Consider the following 24,173-nt stretch of genomic DNA (forward strand, 5'->3'; position numbering starts at 1 on the left):
AGCTCCTTGTAATGACAGCCAAGCGGCTTCTCAGCCACATCGGTTGTCATAACAAGACTTCCGACTGTCGGCTATGGACGCCGGTACTAGGGTGATGCCTCTAGCTGCAGGCATCACTCCAGTACAAGCACTTTCCAAAATATTGACAATATCGGTAATCTCCAGGGCCCATTCCGATATATTGGGGAAAGTGCATATCGGTCCTTGATATATCGACTTTGCCGATAATTGGTCTATCCCTAAATTATACCCCCATCATGTTTGGTAGGCAGTACTGGCACTGAGCATGGGCGACAGCCTCCTTACAACAGCGTGCAATGCACAAGGTTATGGAGAAGTAGTGTGGCGTTTATAGGCAGTGACATATCACCTCCTAACCATCTGTCAAACATTGCAGATTCATTTTCAAAGGGACCTCAAGGTCTCATGGTAAAAAGAGCCGACAACTCCAGATACCCCCTTTAAAGATTTTTTTTGTAGATACAGGAATGGCAATAAAACATTCTAATGCATTTGGGCAAAGTAGCCTTGTTCACAGCATGCTGAAATACTCAATAGCCTAATGCTGTAAACAAGGCTACTTTGCCGAAACGCGTTGGCGTGTTCTATTGCCATTCCTGTATCTACAATAAAGTCTTTAAAGAGGACTTCTAGAGTTGCCGTCTTTTCCTTCTATTTGATTGCATCCAGTGATTAGGGGATATTTTTGGAGCCAGAGCACCCATGTTAGGATTCCATTCATTAATCCAGGGTGTGTTCCCTTCGGGAGCTCTGCTTTGTCTCTGTTGCTTGTCTGGACATCAAGGTTTGCTACTAGTAAATGTAGCCTAAAAGTGCTTTAAAACAAGCCATCCCTATGTGTCCTTGCAGAAACCTATGCTTTACAGGTACAGAAAAATGCTGGTTCTTTGACTATGGTGTGAGCAACCCCTAATTTCTCCATAATGTCCATAGCTACACAGGTGAATGAGGACTAGTTTCAAAGTGTTTTTACTGTATCTATAGTCTGGGCACAGGTTCACTTTCATGCATTCCATACAGAAAGTGCTTATTCATATGGTTATTCATATGAATAATATGATCATCTGTAAAACACATTAAGACAGCATGAGTGTCAGACTTCCAATTTATGGTATTTGTCACATGAGTACATGGACTTTATTCTTTTATTTAAACTGTATGTTGGTCCAAAAAACACAGACCATCAACTGGATTTTTCTTAGCAGCAGTAATTTAGCTTGCATCAAAATAAAACATTTGGAGCCAGAGCATCATTTAAAGTGTCATGAGAAAAGTATGGGGGTGCTATTCCTGGGCCTCTTTTTAAAAAAGTAGTTACCCAGTTGTGCTTGGCTCCAGTACATTTGAATCACAGGAACCAGGACAAAGCACAATGCCAATGAGTGTCAAAGAGATGTCAAAATTATTTTTATTGCTGCCCTTTTCCCTAATGGACAGATTTCCTCCTCGCTTCCTTTCAGGACAGGACGTGACGGAAATTCTCTCAAATGGGGACACAAACGAAAACCCATTTCTAATAAAGTGGGAAAAGCATGGCAGATCTGATGATGTTTTATTGCTGTCCATGGATTCATGGGACGATGACAACTGTATCCCTCATTTCCTGAGTGTCACACGGAAGTGAAGTAGGGGAAAATCTCACCTATGGGGTCATTGGCAGCAATAAAAAAAAATGACTCAACCCTTATCACTCTATTAAAAACAAAACAAAAATGATTGAGAGTTTAATGGTATTAAGGTGACCTTTCTATATCAAGCTGCAACCACCTTTTTAGTTAAACTGATGTAAAATTAAAATGGTATTTCCATATATCCTGCTATATCCTCATTGTGTATGTCTGTTTAAGGAAGTTTGCAAAAATTCTTGCAATATATGTAATGGACCAGGGTAGACATGTATTTATCAGAAAATTAAACTTGCTTTTATAAAATAATAATTCTACCTATGGGCAATAATACGGGGGGGGTATCAATTTTACAGAGTATGCAAAGCATGCTGGGCATTCAAGACAGACAAAATTTCAGGTTGTTCTTTTTATAGTTTTTTATTTACTTTTATTATTTAACATATCTTTTTGATAGTAGACTCATATTATTATATAGATTTACTGTATATATCAGACATTAAATAAGAAATAACTCTATGTGCTTTTTAGATGCATTCTATTTTTATATGAACTGTCGTATATCATTTTATAAATATATATAGTATTTTTAGAGCATTTGTTTTACATGTTATAGATTTATGTGCTGGGGGGGAGAATTAATTTTCTTTTATATAAGATTAGAAGAGGTTTCTTTTTGTGCTGTAAAACTTGTTTTATGACATATTGATATCTGTTGAAATATACTCAATGTGAGAAGAGTAGGTTGAGGAATTAGGAACACAAATCTATAAACAATTCCAATACTATTTAACCTTACTACTATTTACTACTACTTTTACCTGATTTATAAGAGGAATGTAGAACTGTATCAAGATTGCTGCTAATGTTTAGATTTCGGCAGTCCAAGCTTATTGAATCATGTTTAAACTCAAGTAATCCAGGAATAATAGTTCTTGTATCTTCTGTAAGAAAGTTACAACATTATGTATTTATTATAAATCTAAGATTATATACTGAAATGTACAGTTTAGTAATGAACTACAGGCAGTGGCCAAACTACACGGGTCACAAAGGTCGCACTGGAGCCCTGGAGTTCCACTATCGCCTGGATGGCCACTCACCCCAACAGCCTGGAGTGTGGCTCCCCAGCAGCTGCAGGACTCTGAGCTGCAGGTGTCTTTCTCACGGCCCAGAGCCAGCGCAGACAGTTCCCTCCCCCCCTTTCACTGACATAAGAGGAGAGAGCTGATCAGCTTCTCCTCCTCACGCCCTCTCTTCCCGTGTCTGCCTGTCCACGCTCCCCAGCAGTGTTGTGCCACAGAGAAGGGGAAGTGTGGGAGGGAAGCTTGAAGTCCAGCTACTAGATGAGGAAAGGTGCAGCTTGCCAATCCATCCATCAATCCTTCCATGAGTGAAGTGTTCCCCCTCCCTCCCTTCTGTCTACTGACTTTCAGTCAGTGCACTAATGTAAGGGACTCAGAGATAGAGTTGTTCTGTGGACTCTAATGTAAGTGGGGCTTTGATGAGCAGAGTTCCCCTTTACACCAGAGTCCATAGTGTGCCCCTTTACATCAGATCCCCCCTTAAATCAGAGATCCCCCTTACAGTGTAAGTGGAAATTCTGTGGACTCTGATTTAAGGGGGCTTGGCAGACTCTGATGTAAGGGGGTATTACACTTGAATTTAAACCTGTGCTAAAATCTAATATAGTGCTAAAATCTAAATAAAAAAGGGTGTATAGAACAAATAAACAGATGTTACAGCTGCTGTTCACCAAGTAAAAACTCGGAAGAAATAATTAAACAAGATAGCACAGCGCTTGCAGAAAAATATGACTATCCAAACATGTGGTAAATTAAAAAGGTGCAAAATATTTCATGTATAAAATACAATATGTGATAATAAATATAATAACTAAAAATTAATAAAGTGTCCAATAAATTTATAAAGTCCACAAATAGAATTCCCAGTGCACTAAAGTGCAATATAACTAAAATTAGCATATAAATAAAGTGCAATGAAGTGCTCCAGTGCAAACATAAAGGTGCTGAAAGATGATCACTCGTGCCAGGTGACTTGAACCCATTCTGGAACCCTACTCACCAGAGAGGATGGACCCTGTCTCTGTGCCAAGATTTGGTGCATGAGCTTCTTTGCAGCGTTTTTGGAGCAGAGGGAGGCCCATTCAAATGATTGCTGCCTCTCCGAAAAGGAAAATACCCCATTTTGAGTGGTCACCAGAACAGGAATACAGGGGAAATTTTGCAATGCTGTTTTGGTGACCCTGGTTTCTTATCACTTTTAGTTGTGGCTAAAAGAAGTGAAGAAAAATCTCCCCAATGGGCCACAAATAGCAAAAAAAAAAAAAAAAAAAAAAAGGACAGGGGTTATACCCCCCCCCCCCCCCGTTTACTCTATAAAAAATTACATTAGGGACATTTGGGAGTTATAGGATTCATGCCTTCACTGGGATAGTTGTATTAAGAAGGAAAACTTTGAATACCAAATAATGTGCAAGGAATATTTAAAGAGGAAGTAAACCCTCCTCTGACACTTGTACCTATAGGTAAGCCTATGATAAGACTTACCTATAGGTACTGTAAATATCTCCTAAACATGGACCGTTTAGGAGATATTTACCTTACATGCAGCCAGTGACGTCACTGGCGCATGCGCTCTGAAGGAACGGCCGCTGGTGCCGTTTCTTCAGAGACCCGTGCCGTGACTGTCGGCTCCCCGCGCGCGTGTGCGGGAGTGAGGTCACCGCGGCTCCGGCCAATCAGATGGCCGGATGCCGCGATCCCGGAAGACGGGTGACTGGACATGTCGCCCATCATAGAGGTGAGCGGACGGCACGGCGGGGGCTCGTTCTAAGGTAAGTATTTCATAATGAGCTAGTATGCGATGCATACTAGCTCATTATGTCTTTCTCTTTCAGCTTGTAAAAAAAAAAAAATTAACGGAGTTTACAACCTCTTTAAAAGAGCAGGATGTTTTTTCATGCACATGATTGGGTGACCTAACACAGCTTCACCATATTTACTAAGCTCAGGGAAGATTTGTTTAGCCAAGTAAACTTTCATTTTTCCAAAGCGTCTACTTTATTAGTAAAATAACTCTACTTTGTACAGAACACCTCCTGTTTCCTGGACATAATTAGTCCCCGGGTTGTCATATTGCAAAACTTTTACTAACAGGAGAATTATAGCATATATGCTCTGACACTTAGCAGGAAGTGACTGCAATCTATGAAGTTGATTTATTAAAGGACTGTTCAGTTAGCTTAGGGAATGTAGTGAAAATTCACTTTCCAAAAATGGCTGAACAATGTGCAAAGAAAATAAAAAAAAAAAAAAAAATATTTTTGCTTGCACATGGTTGGATAATGGAAGTAACCTGAGTGTCATTTCACCTTACTGAGCTAAGGGACAATTCCCTTGTAAAGTGCACCATTTTGTTTGCTTTTTAGTAAATCAACCCCTGTGTGTCAGGCTCGACAATGCAGCAATGGAGCACCAGAAAGTTAAATTGCTGGCAATTTATGCTGATAACTTCGACACGTAGATATTACTTTATTTTAAAGCGAAGTTAAAATTTATTATAAAATAGTCTTGACTATAAAATCTTTGTATAAAGGTAAACTTACAAGGTTTGATCTTTATAATATCAAGCCCATTCCAAATATAGGTAGACTGGGCAGAGTAAACCAGGGATATGTATGTGAGCTGCTCAGTCTGTATTGGAACGAAGTCCTGTGCTCACCGCTGTGAGTGCTGGCCGGGAAAGGAGCTTGTTTGTGCTCCAGGCAATGGTAGAGAATGACCCGGGAGTCGCACATCAAGTCAAGAACTGCTGTATGATAGTGAATGGTAGTCTCAGCCTGGACCCCCAACCATTCCACGCACCCAACACCTTTCACTCCAATCCCCCTGAGTAAGCTTTCGCGGGCAGAGTGAAACACATTGGGGGCATGGCCTGGCGGGGGTCAAGGCTGAGACTGCCATTCACTATCGTACAGCAGTTCTTGACTTGAAGTGCGGCTCCCGGGTCACTCTCTACCATTGCCTGGAGCATAGACAAGCTCCTTTCCCGGCCCTTGTGGTCCAGGCTGAGACTGCCACCCACTATAATACAGCAGATCTTGGCTTGATGTAAGGGTCCTGGGACACCAGGTCACTCTCTACCATAGACAGGGCAGAGTTAGGCTACCTTGGATGCAATAACCAACATTTCCAACCATCATCAGTTCATAGTATTGCACCCAATGATCTTCCTTTTTTTTTTTTTCTGTGAAGGGGCAATGCTTTCTTTTCCTACAGAGAAGATGAAATAATTATTTTGCTAAGCCTGTGCTGTAGACACCTGGTGACAGAGTTTTAGACTAACTAGTGTGTCAGAGAATGAACAGAAATTATCAATGCCCATTGCTTTTTATGCCTCATTTCCACTGAGTGGTACGGTACGGTTCGGTTCAGTACGGTACGGTTCGGAACGGTACACCTTGCGTTTCCACTGCCAATAGTACCCTTTCATGATAGGCGTGGTGTAGCAAGAAAGCTGTGATCCACGATTCTCTGTCAACCAATCAAGTTCTGCAGAGTGTAGCTCCACCCTGTTGGTACGGTACTAATGTGCTTGGTACCCCAACGAAAGGGTACCAAAAAAGTGGTACGGTACGGTTCGGAATTAGGGTACCATTCATAATGGAAACGGCATAAATACCATACCGTACCGAACCGTACCAGAAAGCTCAGTGGAAACGAGTCATAGTGAGACAACTACTGGCCTGTGTCCATCCTGACCAGACAGGATTTGACTTATGAATAAGAATATCAATATGTTTTTATTTGTAATAAGTTTTCAAATTAACACATGTACTATTTTAGAATTTGGATGAAAGTTTTATTATAGTACAGATTTTTTCAGCATTTTTTGTCGTGATGAAACCTTTGAAACAATATTGAGGTCTCAGGAAAGCCCTGCTAAGAATGGGTATATCCACGGCTCATGTCACATTTGCGTGGTCAGCAAGCTGTAGAAATTTTTAAATAAAATAATAAAGAATGTAATGTTTCTAGAGCATTTGAACACTGGAGAGATAATTATTACCACCAGCAGTATAAATAATTTTCAATAATAATCTGGAAATTAAATTAATATGGTGAGTTAGAAAAAAATTAAGACAGTGAAAAGTCTGGTTTCCCCCAACATTTGTTGCCAGTGTAGGAATGATCCCACTTTACAACCCCCACCCTTTATAATTCTGTTGCATGCCCTCCCTTGCTCTTACCACTTGACCCTACTCCACTTTCTCACCATTTTGCTACACAGCCCCTGCTCCACACACTTGTTCCTTACTTCCTCACCACATGACTTCAAATTAGGATCCTGCCTTTAATGTAATCACATGGTTTCTATAAATGTAAGTCCTTCAGATATGGTGAATTTAGAGCTGCACGATTAATCGTATGAGAATCGCGATCTCGATTCACCCCTCCTGACGATCTAACCCTGAGATATGCTCGATTCTTTGCATAGCAGAGAGAACAGCTGTGGAAAAAAAAAAAAAGCCTCTGGGCAAAAGCTATCAGCAAAGTCTCCCAGTAACTATAAACAAAAATGATTACATTTGTATCTTTTTATTCCCTCTGCCAGGGAGAAAGGAAGTTTAACCTCTTAAAGACTGGATCTTTTTCTGACATTTGTTGCTTGCAAGTTAAAATCAGTTTTTTTTGCTAGAAAAGTACTTAGAACCCCCAAACATTTTATATGTTTTTTTTTAGCAGAGACCCTACAGAATAAAATGGCGATTGTTGTAATATTTTAATTCACACTGTATTTGCGCAGCAGTCTTTTAAAAGCAATTAATAGACTTTAATGAATAAAAAAAAAACGTAACAGTAAAGTTATCCCAATTTTTTTTTGTTACACAGAGAATCGTGAGAGAATCGTGATCTTTATTCCAAGCTAAAAAATCGTGATTCTCATTTTGGCCAGAATCGTGCAGCTCTAGGTGAATTATTGTACTTACTTGGTATTGGGTCTTTTGGCTTCTTGTTGGTTAACAAATACTTCTGAATCCCAACTAGTTGACACAATTCTTCAAGGCTCAGTGTATAATTCACTTTATAGTTTAAAACACAAGGATTGAGAACTGAAGAAAAGAAAAACAACTGGTAAGATAATATCTTTAAATTGAATGATGATCACATATTTAACATAACAACACCTTCACACTCTTTTTTTGGGATGAGTGAAGCATAAGAGAAGGGCTAACATTTTTACTTCTTCCTAAAGAAAACACTAAGGGTTTCCATCAGCGGGGCAAAATGGACAGTATAAGACCTAGGCAATTGGGTAATGTAACCTCTGTTGAAGAAGAGAGGTAGGAGACCAGATTGACTAATCTCACCCTTCAGCGGTGATCGTTTAGCTAAATGTCTAGACCTTCCTATATGACCGCTGCTTAAAGCAACACTGACTTTGAAAATAAGTTCGAAAAAAGGCCCAGCAAAAGAAGAGATATTATACTTACCTCTTAGCTACCTATGCCTCCTATCTTGATACTCTTCAAAAACTACAGTGGCTGAATATCTTCTGGGTATGTTGAATGCTTGCTGAACTCTCAAGTTTTATCCCCCTGGTATTTACATCACTACTGTGTCCTGCAATGAAGTAGGAGCTGGCTGGTAGAACCAGAGGTTTCGGAGGGGGACCATGCGTCCACTATATACCTAGGAGTGTGTCAAATGCAGAAGACACTTCTAGGGGCATTACTCTTGAATCTTGAAGATAGGAAGTACGTGGGGCAGAGAGGTAAGTACAATACCTTTTATTAGACTTTTGTTTTGCAAAGACAGTGTCACTTTAAGGAAACTAGAAGCAGAATTTCAAAAACTCATATAGAGTTGGAATACAAAACCATTGTGGATTTTCATAGTCTATCAGCAGGCATGTTGCATTCTGTGGAAGACTAAACGCAACATATTAATGCTGAAAATAAATTTATTGAGAGTACATCATTACACAATTAAGTGTCAATACTCGTGGTTGATCTAGTCAATATTTTAAAATGCCTCAGAATTTATAACCCTCTTGGATTTCCATCTTCCAGACATTTCCATCTAGGTCTATCTTGCCCATGCCCACCTTTCATATTACCAGGCAACAACCCTTATGCCCCCTTTCCCAACACCTGCAGAAAAAGCATTAAGAACAGTCACTTACCATTGGTATACCTATAAGTTTCTGTTGGGCAAAGGATATCATAGGGACAAAAATCTATGAAAGAAAAAAAAAAAAATACACATATAATACAAGGTGGTGATTTTCATTTTCTCAATTTTTTCTTGCAATAATTTTTATTGTGTTGACATAAGAACAGGTACAAACAATGAAATAAGGAGACAAATAATAACATAGTCTGTGTACTGAAGGGCAAGCAACATAAGGTTTGGGGTACGCATACATCAGCCGACAGTTATACATTAGAAATGAAGCAGCCGTAATGGAATACAGGTTAATTGTAGTAGCGATGCCTATCCTACCCAGGCACCCCATCTGGGAGCAAACTGTGCCATGGGGAGCGTGACAAAATAGCCAGCAGCTATTTAGCTTGTGTCAAAGTTTTATTAAAGCATAGAGGTACATCAAAGGGGATTTAGAAAGTAGAACAAGAGAAATAGGTTAGAGGGGGTTAAAGGTGGGTAAAAGGTAAAGGAATATCCGCAATGGTAGGAGGTAAAGGGGGGAAAGAGAAAGAGAAGAATGACATGAAGGTCACGTCAGAGGTTCCCATCAGCCGGTGTCAAGTGGCCCGGGTAAAGGGGAATGTTAGAATATATTGCCCACGGCTCCCAGACTGCTTCAAAAATGCGTTCCCTGTCGAGCAAAATGCCAGCTAATTTCTCCTGAGACAAATTTTTTGTTTTGCCACAGTGAGGGAAATAGTGTCTCGCTTCCAAGATCTAGCGAGTGTCATCTTGGCACCAAGAAGGATAAAAAGGAGCAATCTGGACATGTGTTTGGGGGCGTGAGCAATAGGATAATTAAGTAAAGCTATCTTGGGGTCCGGTGGAATAGCCAGACCAGAGATCTTCCTCAAAAGGTGGAAGATCTTATTCCAGAAGGACCTGATGTGTGGATTTTCTCAATTTTTTTTAGGTTAACATGGATGAGAAGGCTCTCTTTTTTTGCTATCTAACTTGGCAAAAAAATATCTCTTTATTAAATGTAGATGGGAAGATTCTTTCAAAGATTTTGGCCACTCGACTTAGTACTGTTATTGTAGACTTGATCCATCTGGACCAAACCGGTTTTATACCCGAACGGGGTACGGATATTAATATCCGGAGACTGTTTACACACATGGCTTTGACGTCGGGGGAGGGGGCAGGTGTGGTGGCCTCCCTCGACGCTGAGAAAGCATTTGACTCTGTTGAGTGGCCATTTCTTTGGAAGATCTTAGCCAACTTCGGGTTTGGTCCTAAGTTTGTGCCATGGATTAAGCTCCTTTATGGTAACCCCACTGCTAGGGTCCGTACTAACTCATCCCTGTCGGATAAAATCCCCTTAATGAGGGGTACCCGACAGGGATGTCCGTTACCCCCGGCCTTGTGTGCCTTGGCCCTGGAGCCGCTCGCGATTATGTTGCGGGCGGACCCACGGGTCCGAGGCATTAAAGTAGGTGTTATTGAGGAGAAACTGTCCTTATATGCAGACGACACTTTGATTTATTTGGCTGATGCTTCTACCTCATTACATAGTGCCCTAAAATTATTTGATATCTTTGGTCGCTTTTCAGGTATACGTATTAATTGGTCTAAGTCTGTCCTCTTTCCACTACATCCATTGGTCCCTTTAATTGATACTCAGACACCGTTGAAATGGGTACAGGATATGGTGTATTTGGGCATCAAAGTGGGTCCAACATTGGATGTTTATCAGCAAGATAACATTGAACCCTTAGTTTTACAATTAAATAAGAGGTGTGCGTCGTGGCGAATGCTTCCCTTATCCCCGGTAGGCAGAATTAACTTATTAAAAATGAATTACCTTCCGAAGTTTTTGTATTTTTTTCGTAATTCCCCTATTGATATGTCTAAAACCTTTTTTTCGAGATTAGACAGTATGGTAACAACTTTTGTATGAGCCGGGCGCACTCCACGAGTCGCAAGGCGTACGTTGTATCTCCCACTTGCAAGAGGAGGTTTAGCGTTTCCTAACTTCAAACTGTATTTCTGGGCGGCTGTACTGGTGACGGTCTGGTGGTGGTTCTCCCAGCCCAAGTTTAACTCCGCAGTGACACTAGAAGCAGCACTATTGGGATCCTATGCGGCTCTTAGTAATCTTGTTTTTCGGGGTGAACGGGCACATCCTCAGATTACCAGTCCGATGAAGACGGTGCTGCGGATATGGACTCGGGCACGGGCGATATATAATAAACCTTTATATATATCCCCCCACACTCCGTTGTGGGGAAATCCTAGGTTATCGCATTTGTATCAACTGCCTGATCCCCAGGTATGGGCCGCCAAAGGGATTGTGACCATGAAACATGTTATTAAAGATGGAAGACTCCCAGGGTATCAGGTCCTTCAGTTTATGTATTCACTGCCTAGCACTATGGAATTTAGTTACCGGCAGTTTAGCCATGCTATGCGGGCTCAGTTCCAAGGCCCGGTTGTCTTGGAATCGGACCCCTTGGAGAAAATGTTAACTTTTAAGGTTATAGGGAAAACTCTCTCTGCTATATATTTTATACTCTCAACAGACTATAGTCAGCCTCTTGAAAAAATTTATAATAAATGGAAGGAGGACATTCCAGACTTGACTGCTGAAGACTGGGAGGACACAATTAGTACTTACATTCCTTCAATGATAGCGGCCAGGGAAAGATTTATACAACTTAAATTTTTACATAGAGCATATTACACGCCTCAACGTCTTGCTAGGATATACCCTATGAACGATCCCTCTTGCACTAGATGTGGGCGTGAAATTGGCACTTTTTTACACGTTGTTTGGTCGTGCCCTGAGCTGGTATCCTTTTGGAAAGAAGTGACGGATACTACTGGGGAAATTTTTGATACTATGATTCCTTTTGACCCAAAGGTAACTTTATTGAGCAATCTTACAGAAGTGGTTGGGGATAAATATGCTAAAATGTGCATCACGTATGCCCTGTTTTATGCCAGGAGAGAAATCCTTCTGCGATGGAAGCTGCCTGAGTCTCCCACCCGGTCAACTTGGATAGCCGCCATTACTAAGACACTTCCATTCTACCGTTTTACATACGGTAGTAGGAACTGCCCAAAAAAATTTGATAAAGTATGGTCAGCCTGGATTGATGCTGTAGGGGTGCCAATGTCACCTGCTCTACAATTATAGAAACAGGAATTCTTTTTTTTTTTTTTCCTCTTTCCCTCGAATCTTGTTCTATTGATATTCCCGTCCCCTCTTACCCCAAATTAATTAACCTTTTTTTTTTTTGTGTGTGTTTGTATGTATGGATAATTCTTGTGCAGATTAATATATTGTAGTTGCAATTACTTGTTTTGTTTATATGTTTAATAATAAAAGAAAAATTTATTTGTAAAAAAAAATAAAAAAATAAAAACTTGGCAAGAGACTCTGTATGTCCTGCCATAAACCGCTTTACGTTCTGGTTATCAATTTGTTCCTAATTGTACAATCTTACAGATCCAGTGCACATGTGTGGGAGTTACACTATCAGAGACAATTTAATGGCATAGGATGGAGAACTCTGGCACAACAGAACAACAAAGGGGAATAGGGATAAGCCGATGGTTCGGTCATAACCTAGGCTGTTTGGGTGTTTGGACGACTGCCAAACTTTAGCCCAACTGGCCCCGCTATTTAGCAGGAGCCATGCATCAGTCGTTCTTTACTTTTTTTTTTTTTGGGGGGGGGGGGGGGACTTTTATTGTTTTTAATAAAGGTCACATTTTTTGGGTGTTGTAATTTTTAGGTTACAGCTTTATCAACGTGGCACCTCCCCATGTTGAGGGCACAAGGCCTAGTATGATTCAGGAGCGGGGTAGGTTTTAGATTTAGAGTCTGGTATGGATTTTTTAGGGGAAAGTTGTGTTTTTTATTTTTTTATGTTGTTGCATGGAGTCCCCCTTGAAATTTATACCAGAGAAATCTGGTCTCTACCAGTTTTTGAGATGTTGTACAATCAACATGTGCATGTATGCATGACCTATCAGACATGGCTTCTGGGATGGTACGCCACCATCCCATGTGGCAGTTTGCGTGATGCCGTGCATGTGCTTGCATGCCACTGCAGTTTCTGCCTGAAAAACTGTGTGTGCACATACACGGGGTGGGGGGGATTTACCTTGCTTTAGTGTGTCATTATCCAGTTAAATGTTATCCGTACCTGGAGGAGTACGTGTTATTCTGCGATTTGCAATGTGTAACATGACCTTCGGATGAACCTCAAGATTGTCTGGGCGTTGTCCGCCTAAGTCAGTTTCGTCCTTAAAAACCTCCATGGATACAATGTACCAGTTTCCACCATGTGTCACCCTATCGGGAGGGGGCTCATGGGCATCCCAAGGCAGCATCTGAAATCTGTTGGCACCTTGGTTAAAAACATCATGAGTTTCTATTTGAAGAACGATACTGTAGCGGGCATTACCTAAGTAAAAAAAAATAACAAACAAACAAAAAAGAGATAAGTAGCTATCAATATAGAATGATTAAAAAAAGAAACACAATTTAAACCAGAACTACAATCAGATAAATACAAAGTTGAGATTTGTATTTAGTTACACCTAGTCCTGAGTGACCATACCTTTCTCTGCTTTAGTTCGTTTCTCCTTGCTGACACCTCCCACTTGCCAGGCGGAGATCCTGATCATGTGACTTGGCTGTCACAGCAATCACATTACCAGGAACCCCTTCCACCCGCTCCAGAGACCAGGAGCTGTCACTGACAGCTCGGTCAGTGCGCTAGGACCATGCAGTGAGCACATAATAGCAGTAGACCATGGTGCGATAAGATTCACCAGCTCTGCTGCTGCACACATGCAAGAGGTTGCACAACACAGCTAGGTCTCCTCTCTGAAAGTGATTAGAATATAGTGCTGTGCTGTCTATGAAGTGTCAATCATAAATATTAAAAAGAAATTAAGATAAAAACCTTGTAACCAAATATCAGAATAAAAAATGTTGGAATAAAGTGCTGCACTGTCTATGATTCAAAGTGTCAGTCATAAATAATAAAAGGAAAATTTGATATAAGCCGTGTAACCAAATTTGGTTGCACGGTTTTTATCTTAATTTCTTTTTAGTATTTTTGACTGACACTTTGAATCATAGACAGTGCAGCACTTTATTCCAACAACTTTTATTCTGATAATTGGTTACGTGGTTTTTATCTTAATTTCTTTTTATTATTAATGATTGACACTTTATATCATAGACAGCGCTGCACTATATTCTAATCACTTTCATTCTGATCACAAGCTTTGGATGAGCTTTTTAGTGAAACCAGCCATTTGCGTCCGCAGAACTTTTTTTAGGGGGTGGGGGGCATAATTTTAAGGTCACCCATGCCCCACCCCTTTTCAACAATGTCATGAAGGGGAGGGGCTTAGTCATTATACTTATTTTGAGTATTTATTTTTAAAGGGCAAATGGCAAGCATTTATATTTAAAGCATTTGTTAACCTAAAAAAAAAAAAAAAAAAAAAAAAAAATTGATCCTGTTCTCTAAAAGCATGTTATACAGCACAGTGCTTGTGCTGTGTAATTTGGCTCCTATCACCTGAAATACCTGCCTGATCCTGCCTGGCTATGTCCTCCCCTCTGTACACTGACTAGGGTATATCATGGCTGCTGAGCCCTGACACTGTGGTCAGTCTATGTGTCTCCGTCATCCGCAGCCCTCCTGTCCTCCCCTCTCTCGCCCTCCCTGCCGGCCTGTCTGCTCCTGTGTCAGTGTCCGCCCCCCTCCCCCTCTTGCAGCTGAAGTTTCATTTAAAATTTCATAACCTGTCTACAGTCTGTTTAATAATCCTGTGTTCCCATGTGTCTGTGTTTTAAAAAAATAATCCATTCTTTATAAGTTTTCAGAGTGTCAATCGGATATGTGTTCGGATACTCGTTGCCCGACACGTATAACAGCCCTCAAATCAAAAGATGGCACTCTTGTTTCAGCACCGACTGAGGTCAATAGGATGCTGGTAGAGTATTATACTGCATTGTACTCTACTGACCCTACTGATCTCAGTACTGCGCAGACTTTACTAGCGAAAATACACCTGCCTACACTAACGTCGGCTGATATAAAAAGCTTAAATTCTCCCATTTCATTGGAAGAGATTCAACTTGCTATCAAAGCTCTTTCATCAGCTAAAGCCCCTGGTCCAGATGGTTATTCAGCTGATTTCTATAAGCTTACTAACGATTTTATATCGTCGACTCTTCTCCCCGTTTTCCAATTAATGTGGTCGGGGGGTCCTTATCTCCCTACGGGATCACTCGCTCACATTAAACTCATCCTCAAGAAAGGGAAAGATCCACTTCTGCCCGGATCATATCGTCCGATATCTCTTATAAACGTGGATGCAAAAATTCTTTCAAAGATAGTTGCTTCACGTCTTGATGGTCTTCTTCCATCACTTTTGCTTCCTGCTCAGTCAGGATTTGTCATGGGTCGCTCAGCGACGCTTAATATCCGCAGGGTTCTCCTGGCACTCGAACATGCTAGAAGAAATCCTCAAATAGATGCAGCATTATAATGATAGACGCTGAAAAGGCCTTTGACAACATCAGTTTCAACTGGCTTTTTAAAGTTATGGAAATATTTGGCTTCTCGGGCTCTATTCTTCTGTTTCTTCAACAAAGGTATAAATCACCGACCGCTAAGCTCTCTACGCTAGATTTTACTTCAGACACTATCCACTTAATGAAAGGGACACGCCAAGGCTGCCCTCTTTCCCCTATTCTGTTTAATTTGGCCCTTGAGCCTTTATCTAGACTTCTTAATTCCCCAGAGGGTATCAGTGGAATTCCTGTTGGGAACCAAACCTTAAAATCTGCTTTATTTGCGGACGATATTTTGATTTTTTCGTCTAATCCTCTTAACGATTTCTTAATTCTTAAAGAAATGTTTGCGACCTTCCGTCTCTGCTCGGGTTTTCGGATAAATTTTGATAAGAGTGAGGTATTAGATCTACATCCTCAACTGTCCGCTCACTGGCGTAGACTATCCCCATTTGCTATGGCGCCGCAATATATAACGTACCTTGGCATTCGCATAGGAAGGGACTCTTCATCTTTATACACCTTTAACTTTCCACCACTCATTTGTAAAATTGTCTCTGAGTTGCAGACCTGGGCGACCCTCCCTCTCTCACTCTTCGGGAGATGTCATTTATTTAAGATGGTATCTTTTCCGCGTCTTTTATATCCACTACAGACACTTCCTTTTCTCTTGAAGCATTCGGATGTGCAGAGGATAAATAAAGCATTAAACATTTTTTTATGGGCTTCTAAAAAACCACGTATTGCTTTACGAAAACTTTCTCTCCCGAGGTCTGAGGGGGGGATAGGTCTCCCTGATATTCGCCTTTATAATGTATCATGCTTACTAAGACAGGGTCTTGATTGGCTCTCAGGAACATCACGTTATTCTAATTTCGAGCTTGAAGAAGCACTGGTATTTCCATATACCCTGCCAGCCATCCTCCACTCCTCTCTCAGGGCGCTACCACCCCATCTTAAAAACAATATTGTCATCAGAGATACAGTGGTGGCATGGAGGGAGGTACGGAGGATTGTGGGCTTGCCTTCCAGCATCTCTAGCTACCTTACTATTCAAGGCAATCCCATGTTCATTCCCTCCACTACACAAGCAGCCTTCAGACAGTGGGCAATTTTGGGACTAACTAAAGCCTCCTCGCTTTATGACAATATTACCAACCATTTCAAATCTTTTCAAGTCCTGAGACAGGAATTTAATCTACCCTCTTCTCATTACTTTTTCTACCTACAAATTACTTCCTTTTTGCGGACTTGCTGCAGATATGGAACAAATCCATTTAAATCTTCCTTTATTGACGTAGTGCTTCATCAAAAAGAATATTCTATTTCTATTCTATATAAGCATTTAGTGTCTCATTCGTTGGGTATGATTCAAAAGGTATTATTCCAGAAATGGTCTCACGCTCTGGGGGATGAAACATTACCGGAAAAGCTTCTCAAGAGCTGTAAAAGAATACATTCTATTATTATTTCTGAACATTTGGTGGGAAACTCAATTTAGAATAATGCATCGGGCTTACTATCCTTTTCGACATTGCCCAGAGGATCCTACTCAAGAGCAATGTCAGTGGTGTAAAGCCACACGGCCTACACTTTTACATCGACTCTGGGAATGTCCGCATATCAGCAATTTTTGGGACAGCGTGCTGGGTTACATTTTTCTTATTTCGGGTATGGGTGTACCTAAGACTCCTACTACCTGCCTTTTTAACTGCATATCTTTTTCTTCACAATGGACCCACCTCTGCCTCTTGGCAGCACGCAGAACGATTTTTGCTAACTGGATTAACACCACCCCACCAAATCTCTTACAGGTCCAAAAATCTCTGCTGTCTCTATGCCAATTGGAAAGACTTGACGTTATGCTTTCCAACTCACGTACTACCCCGAGTTTTCTTACCAGATGGAGATCATTCCTGGAATATACATTTTCAGAAGAGAGCTTGACAGATATGATACGCCCTTTTAGATTCACTGAATGGCATTCTTCTAGGGACACGGCTGATTTTGTTTTGGCAACATAAGGGTTGCAATCTAGATAGGCTCAGGCTGAAACTTGAATTTCCGAACTCCTTCCCCCCCCCCCTCCTCTTCTTTTTTTCTTCTGTTTTTTTTTTTCTCCTCTTCTTTGTCTATTCATGCAAAGTCTTGGAATGTTTGACCCAAGTAATTAGCTGCATTAATACTGCTCTATAATTTTTTTTTTTTTTGTCTGATTTTGTATGTAAAAAAGAAAATAAAAATTTAAGGAAAAAAAATGGAAAAGAACGGCTTATTTTTTTAAAACACAGACACAGGGGCACACAGGATTATTAAACAGACCAGACAGGATGGTATAACGTGGCTAACTTTAAAGGGGAGGTTGAGATTCCAGGGGGGGGGGGCATTTCCCCCCCCCCCCTTGCCCCTACTTGCGGACGCCCATGCAAGCAGCAGTCTGCACAGTAATCATTTCACATATGTACACTGGATAGCGCAAGTTAGTTAGTTAGATAGTTCAGGTCTCCTCTGTGCCGCAGCCTGTGATTGGATAGTGAAGAAGTAGCAATACACTGATGAGGTCATCGCCCTAATTTTTCCTCCTATCAACATGTTCCCTGTCAATATATATGAAAGCGCACACCTGATTAGCTGAGATTACTGCTCTGCATGTCCACAGCATCAGTTTGAGATGCTGCTAAGATCATTTAGAATTACCTAACAGGTTCATAGTTGATCTCCCTATGACTTGTATTTGACCTGCTTTGAGTGGGTTGCCCATTCTGATAGACTTGTATGGAACTTCAAAACCCACTTGAAGGAATCAAAGGCTGTCAAAACAGACCCTGAATTTGTTTTATAGTCAAAGTTGTTGTAAAGTTGTTGTAATTGCATTAAGATAGAAAACCTTTTAGGTTTAACCTCCCCTAAATACTTACCTGAGCCAAATCTCGGTCCGGCACTGTGCACAAAAGCACTGGCACTGCTCTCTCTCTCTCCCCATTGGCTCCCACTGCTGTCAGTCAAATCCAATGATGAGGGAGCAGGGGGCGAGGACGAGTCACACTATCTGTGGCTAGATCAAGCTGCTTGCTGGGGGGGTTCTCAAAGGGAGGAGGAGCCAGGAGTACTGGCGGAGGATTAGCAGAAGTGGATCGGGTCTGCTCTGTGCAAAACCTTTGTACAGACAGGTAAGTATAACATGTTTATTATTTTGGAAAAAAATAAATTTGAACCTTTAATATCACTTTAATCTACCGTACAGTATACTGTATATATATATCACTTTAATGCTATATGAACAAGTTGCTTATTGCTGCGTCATGGTTTGTAGTGCTGCACAGCAGATTTGCTTTCACTATATATACGTCTGTCAGTCTGCTCCGACTGATTGATAGCAATACATTTGAAAGGGTAGTTGATGCTTGGAATAGACTTGCAGCAGAGATAATGAGTCAGTCAACAGTAAGTGTCTTGAACCTCTTAACGACGGTGTTCTAAAATTTAGTCGGACCGATGAAAATTCCAGACCCTCGTCACTTCTGGTTACGCTACGTCATAACCCAGCTGATGCTAGCCCCGGTGCGCATGCGCACAAGGCATTTTCAAGGTCCGATAAAATTCTAAGACTTACGAACAGCTGACTGAGAGGAGGAGGGGCTGAGGTGGGATGCACACATCGCTGCGGGATAATGTTACAACACCGCCGCGTCATCGAGCAAGGAACATGTTGCAGAGCTGACTTAGAGGAGGCGGGAAGGAAGTGAATACTCATACTAAATAGTAATGATAAAAAAAATAATAAGAAATACTAAACATTTTTTATCATGACTATTTAGTATGAGTATTCACTTCCTTCCCGCCTCCTCTAGTCAGCTCTGCACGGCGGTGTTGTAACATTTTCTTGCAGCGGTGTGTGCGTCCCACCTCAGCCCCTCCTCCTCTCAGTCAGCTGTTCGTAAGTCTTAGAATTTCATTGGACCTTGAAAATGCCTAGTGCGCATGCGCACCGGGGCTTGCAGCAGCTGGTGGTGACGGAGCGTCCCCGGAAGTGACGAGGGTCCGGAATTTTCACGGGTCCGACTAAATTTTAGAACACCGGTGCCTCCCGGCCCTTTAAGAGATTTCTAATGCCAGGAGCCGGGGCGGGGTTTGTGATCATGTGACGCTGTGATTGCAAGTAGATATTTGTGTTAGCCACCCGTAACTGTGCAGGGTGCGCACTCTCAGCACCGTTCTGTTTACATTCTGGTAAACACACAGTATATGGGTACCGCCGGGGTGAAGGGATTAAAAATGCTTGGGAGAAACATAGATCTATACTCAGACAAAAAAGTTAAAAAAATAAAAATAAAAAGAAAAATACAAAATAAATACAAACACATGCATAAAAAAAAAAATTTTAAAAATAGTCAGACGTAATAGACACTTTCTTGGTCTTTTTTCTGCAATCACTTTTCTATGTTTCTTTTTTCTATGATTTTTACCTGATTTTTCTCAGCATTTATTTAGCAGGTATGATGTCTGTATTTCATTATAAACAGATAGGGACCAAAATGAGAATCTGTAATACTTTCTATAAAATATATATAATCATTAAATATGGATAATCAAACTTTGCTCACCCATCTGCTGCCCAGCTGATGGACTTCTGTAAATTGGCTCTTGATATATAGGAGAGTTTATTTTTTCTGCATGAAATCCAGAAGCTGAAAAACAGAAATAAAAACGTAAGGTAATAGTTAATAAAGTAATAAAGGTATAGGTAATAAAGGTAATAGAGACGCTATACATTCCTACCACAAAAAATCATGATATCAACAATTACAGATTAACTTTATACAAATCTTATGAGTTATACCTGTGACCATCACAATGATCCCCAGCCAATTTCAGCATGCTATACGTTGCAATAACACACACACACATTTTGTGTGTAATAGACTTCAATGGAGCTGCACCAGAAAACAAGTGTTGCATTTTTTATGCATTTTTTTTTATTTATTTTAACACACTATGAATTCTAGCTGGTTGCTAAGGAGAGGCTGAGAAGCCGGCTGCTACGTCCTCAACAACCGATAAGTCATCAGCTGTCAGTGGGGTTCCCTGCCGACAGCTGAATGTAAAAAAATGAAATGCCAGCAAAACTCAGGAAAAATTGGTGTGGGCCCCCCCAAGAATGCATACCAGGCCCTTATCCGAGCATGTAGCTTGGCAGGTCAGGAAAGTGAGGGGACGTGCGAGCAGTATGGTCGGGGGGTGAGGAGGGGCGCTTGCTTGTCCCCTCCTTTTCCTTATCTGCCAGGCTGCATGTTTGCATAAGGGCCTGGTATGGATTCGGGGGGGGGGACCCCACACTGTTTTTTTCCAGATTTTTTTTTTAGTCTGCAATTCTTTTTTTTTTACATTCAGCTGTCAGTTAATCAGTTGATGTAAAAAAAAAAAAAAGCCCCATTGAACTCCATGCGTCTGGCGCCCCGCATGTAGATTAGGGGGCCGGACGCATGGATAGGGGGGGCGGCGCCCCTGCGCCCCCAACGCACCGGCCGCCACTGCACCGTACGCAGTTTAAGGTTAAACCACTTTTCTTCTAGTTTTAGTGAGTGGCCCCAAGTCTTATTGTATTCCCTTTCTCTGAAAAGTTTGTTTCCTATGCTTGGGTCACCAGTACAGTATTTGTACATTGATATCATATCCCCCCTCAATCGTCTCTTCTCCAGAGAGAATAAGTTCAGTGCTTGTAGTCTTTCCTCATAGCTGATGTCTTCCATTCCCCTAATTATTTTTGTTGCCCTTCTCTGGACTCTATCCAGTTCCAGCACATCCTTCCTGAGGACCGGTGCCCAGAACTGGACGGAATACTCCAGATGTGGACGGACCAGAGTCTTGTAGAGTGTACATCCCAGTATTCTGTTGGCTTTGCTTGCAGCAGCTTGGCATTGCATGCCATTGCCCAGCCTGTTGTCCACCAGGATCCCCAGGTCCTTTTTCATTTTAGATTCACCCAGAGGATCACCGCCTAGTGAGTAACTTGCGTTCGTATTTCTGACACCCAAGTGCATTACCTTACATTTTTCAACATTAAACCTCATCTGCCTCAACTGGAAACATTTTTTTTTTCATATTTGAAAGACTTTGGAAAAAATGGAAACATGAAGTGACTTTTACTTTTAGCCCATGGGTATCCAACCTGCAAAACAACACCAAAGTAAATTCCCAGCAAAATTTACCAGCCTGTCTGAAGCCCAAGGAGGCTTTGAAAGTGGCCCACCACAAAATTGTAAACTTACTTAAAAATGTTAATTTTTTTTTTTAGGAATTTTGGTTAAAATGCATTTACATTTAGCAAACACATGTAGCTGAAGAAAAATGTGACATTGTCTCTTTACAGGACTTTTAAAAGTTTTATTTTTGGGGAACTATTTTCGAAATTAAAGCACCTTGAGAATTCAATTGATTTGCTACTCCATCCATCCAACCAGATATTGATGCGTTAATTTATCAAAACAGTGTCAAATATCACACTACTTTTATAATAAAAAATATTTAAAAAAAATGAAGTTTTATTTCTCAGATATGTACATTATCTATATCAGTTATCTTTAACTTGTGATCTGCCTGACTTTTTCTGCTCATCCGGTCTTCTTTTTGTTTGTGTATTTTATGTGCGGCCCAAGACAATCCCTCTCTTCCAATGTGACCCAGAAAGGTCAAAAGTTTGGACACCCCTGGTTTAGCCCAATCACAATTTCCTCAGACATAAAGACCCCCAACATTAGTTCTGTATTAAAATAGCATGCCATGAAAATACATACAATTATTTGCAATCCAGTTTTTCAGTTGCTTTAGAAGAAACATGCAGTTTTTAGGTATTCTCACAGCCACAGGATCCTGTTCTTCATCATTTTGCATATTATTACAGGAAACTCCCATAAATAAACAGAACTTGAAAACTAAAGTGAAAAAAAAAAAATGTTAACTAAATCAACAAAATCAATAATACAGCCAATAAAATATTATGGTACCAGAAAATAACATATTAAAGAGGCACTTCGGTAATTTAAAAAAAAAATAAAAAATCAAAGTCAGCAGTTACAAATACTGTACCCGCTGACTTTTAATAAACAAACACTCACCAGCCCGGGAGTCTAGCACTGCCATTATCCGGGCCTGTTCTTTGCCAGTCTCTGGATCTCCGGTAAGGCCATCTTGGCTGTGGGAAGCCTGACGTGACTTCCTGCTGCTTCACAGCCGGCTAGCCACTGTGCATGTGCCGGACACGCTGTACTTTCAGACTGGTCCCACAGCCTCCTGGGACATATTACATGTCCCAGGAGGTTTTGGGACTGTCTAATAGTACAGCGGGACGGGGTTAACTTCTGCAATTCTCGCCTATGTAAGAAAATGCTGAAATAGGAGCCAGTACACTCTCCCAAATGGCAGAATGGGGGGGGGGGGGGAGGATGAGTGAAAATTTCCCTTTTAAAGCAGAACTAAGCCCTCCTATTCTTTTCAGCCAAGGAAGCTGCCATCTTGACCTCTGTTTAAACTTCAACTGCAATGCTGTTGCACATGTGATCAGTTATGACACAAGCCATTGGATGGTTTGACAGTTTGGTTGGGAGCACAATCAATGTGACAGTTACATTTCCAGCACGTGCCAGAAATGTAACAGTTTTTTTAAACTGTTCTGAAACCGGTTTTGAAACTGAAATCTAAGGGTTTACTTCCACTTTAATCTTAGTTTGATTTTCAACCGCCATGGGGCTGCACATGTGATCAGTTATGACACCAGCCATTTGATGGTTAGACAGTTTGGTTGAGAGCACAAGCAATTGTGACAGTTAGCACTCCTGGCATGCCATAAATATAACTATTTTTTTAAACCAGTGGGTTTAGTTCCACTTGTAAATTAAAGCGGAGTTCCAGCCATTTCACTCACCTGTCCAACGGTCCAGCGATGCGGCCGCCCGAAGCCTCGATCCTCTCCCTCGGCGCCGGCATCACTGCTGTGGGCACCCGGCTGTGACAGTTTGCGGCTTCACAGCCGGGTATCCACTGCGCATGCGCGAGTCGCGCTGCACGTCTTGATTGGCCGGCAATCTTCTGGGACCTCTGACATGTCCCAGAAGATTGCAGGGAGGGAGGGGGAGAGGAGAACTTCCATTCAGGGCGCCGTGGCGCTCCAAGCGGAAGTAGGAGCGGGTACCTGTCAAAACTAGGTACCCGCTCCCCCCCCAGAAAAATGACATGCCAAATGTGGCATGTCAGGGGGTTAGAATACCTAAAGCGGAAGTTCCATTTTTGGGTGGAACTCCGCTTTAAGTTCTTTAACCGCTTGCCGACCGCCGCAGCACCGTGCAGGCAAAGTGATGTACCGGTGCATCACTAGCCTGTGAGCCAATAGGGGGCGAGCGCGCCGCCGGAGGCGCGCTCCCGCCCCCGCTCGTTCATGGACACCTCAGCGCGAGTGTCCGCTGCAATGTCGCAGTCCCGCAAAAAAAAAAATCGCAGATCACCGCCATTACTCGTTAAAAAAAAAAAAAACTGACAAAAAATGACAAAAATCTTTCCCTTAGTTAGTAAACGCAATAACTTTTGCGCAAACCAATCAAAATATGCTTATTGCGATTTTTTTACCAAACATATGTAGCAGAAAACAAATTGGGCAAAAATGTTAAAAAATTTTGATTTTTACATTTTTTTGGGAATTTCATATAAAAAAAATGTGAAAAATATTGTTGTTTTTGCAAAACTGTCGCTATTTTT

General features: G+C 41.3%; 1 protein-coding gene across 1 annotated transcript in view; it reads right to left on the reverse strand.

Moving 5' to 3' along the window:
* LOC309560455 (uncharacterized protein) overlaps positions 1–24,173 on the reverse strand; it is a gene marked incomplete at both ends in the record, with an annotated part of 203,085 nt that overhangs the window by 174,300 nt on the left and 4,612 nt on the right. Inside the window, 6 exons of the mRNA XM_082264089.1 lie at positions 2,468–2,590; positions 7,660–7,782; positions 8,856–8,909; positions 13,033–13,293; positions 20,021–20,113; positions 22,220–22,357. Coding sequence (XP_082120215.1) covers positions 2,468–2,590; positions 7,660–7,782; positions 8,856–8,909; positions 13,033–13,293; positions 20,021–20,113; positions 22,220–22,357 — 792 coding nt within the window. The remainder of the gene's footprint in view (positions 1–2,467; positions 2,591–7,659; positions 7,783–8,855; positions 8,910–13,032; positions 13,294–20,020; positions 20,114–22,219; positions 22,358–24,173) is intronic.

The sequence above is a fragment of the Pelophylax lessonae genome (assembly GCF_965119305.1).
Source record: "Pelophylax lessonae genome assembly, chromosome: 7".
Classification (NCBI taxonomy): domain Eukaryota; kingdom Metazoa; phylum Chordata; class Amphibia; order Anura; family Ranidae; genus Pelophylax; species Pelophylax lessonae.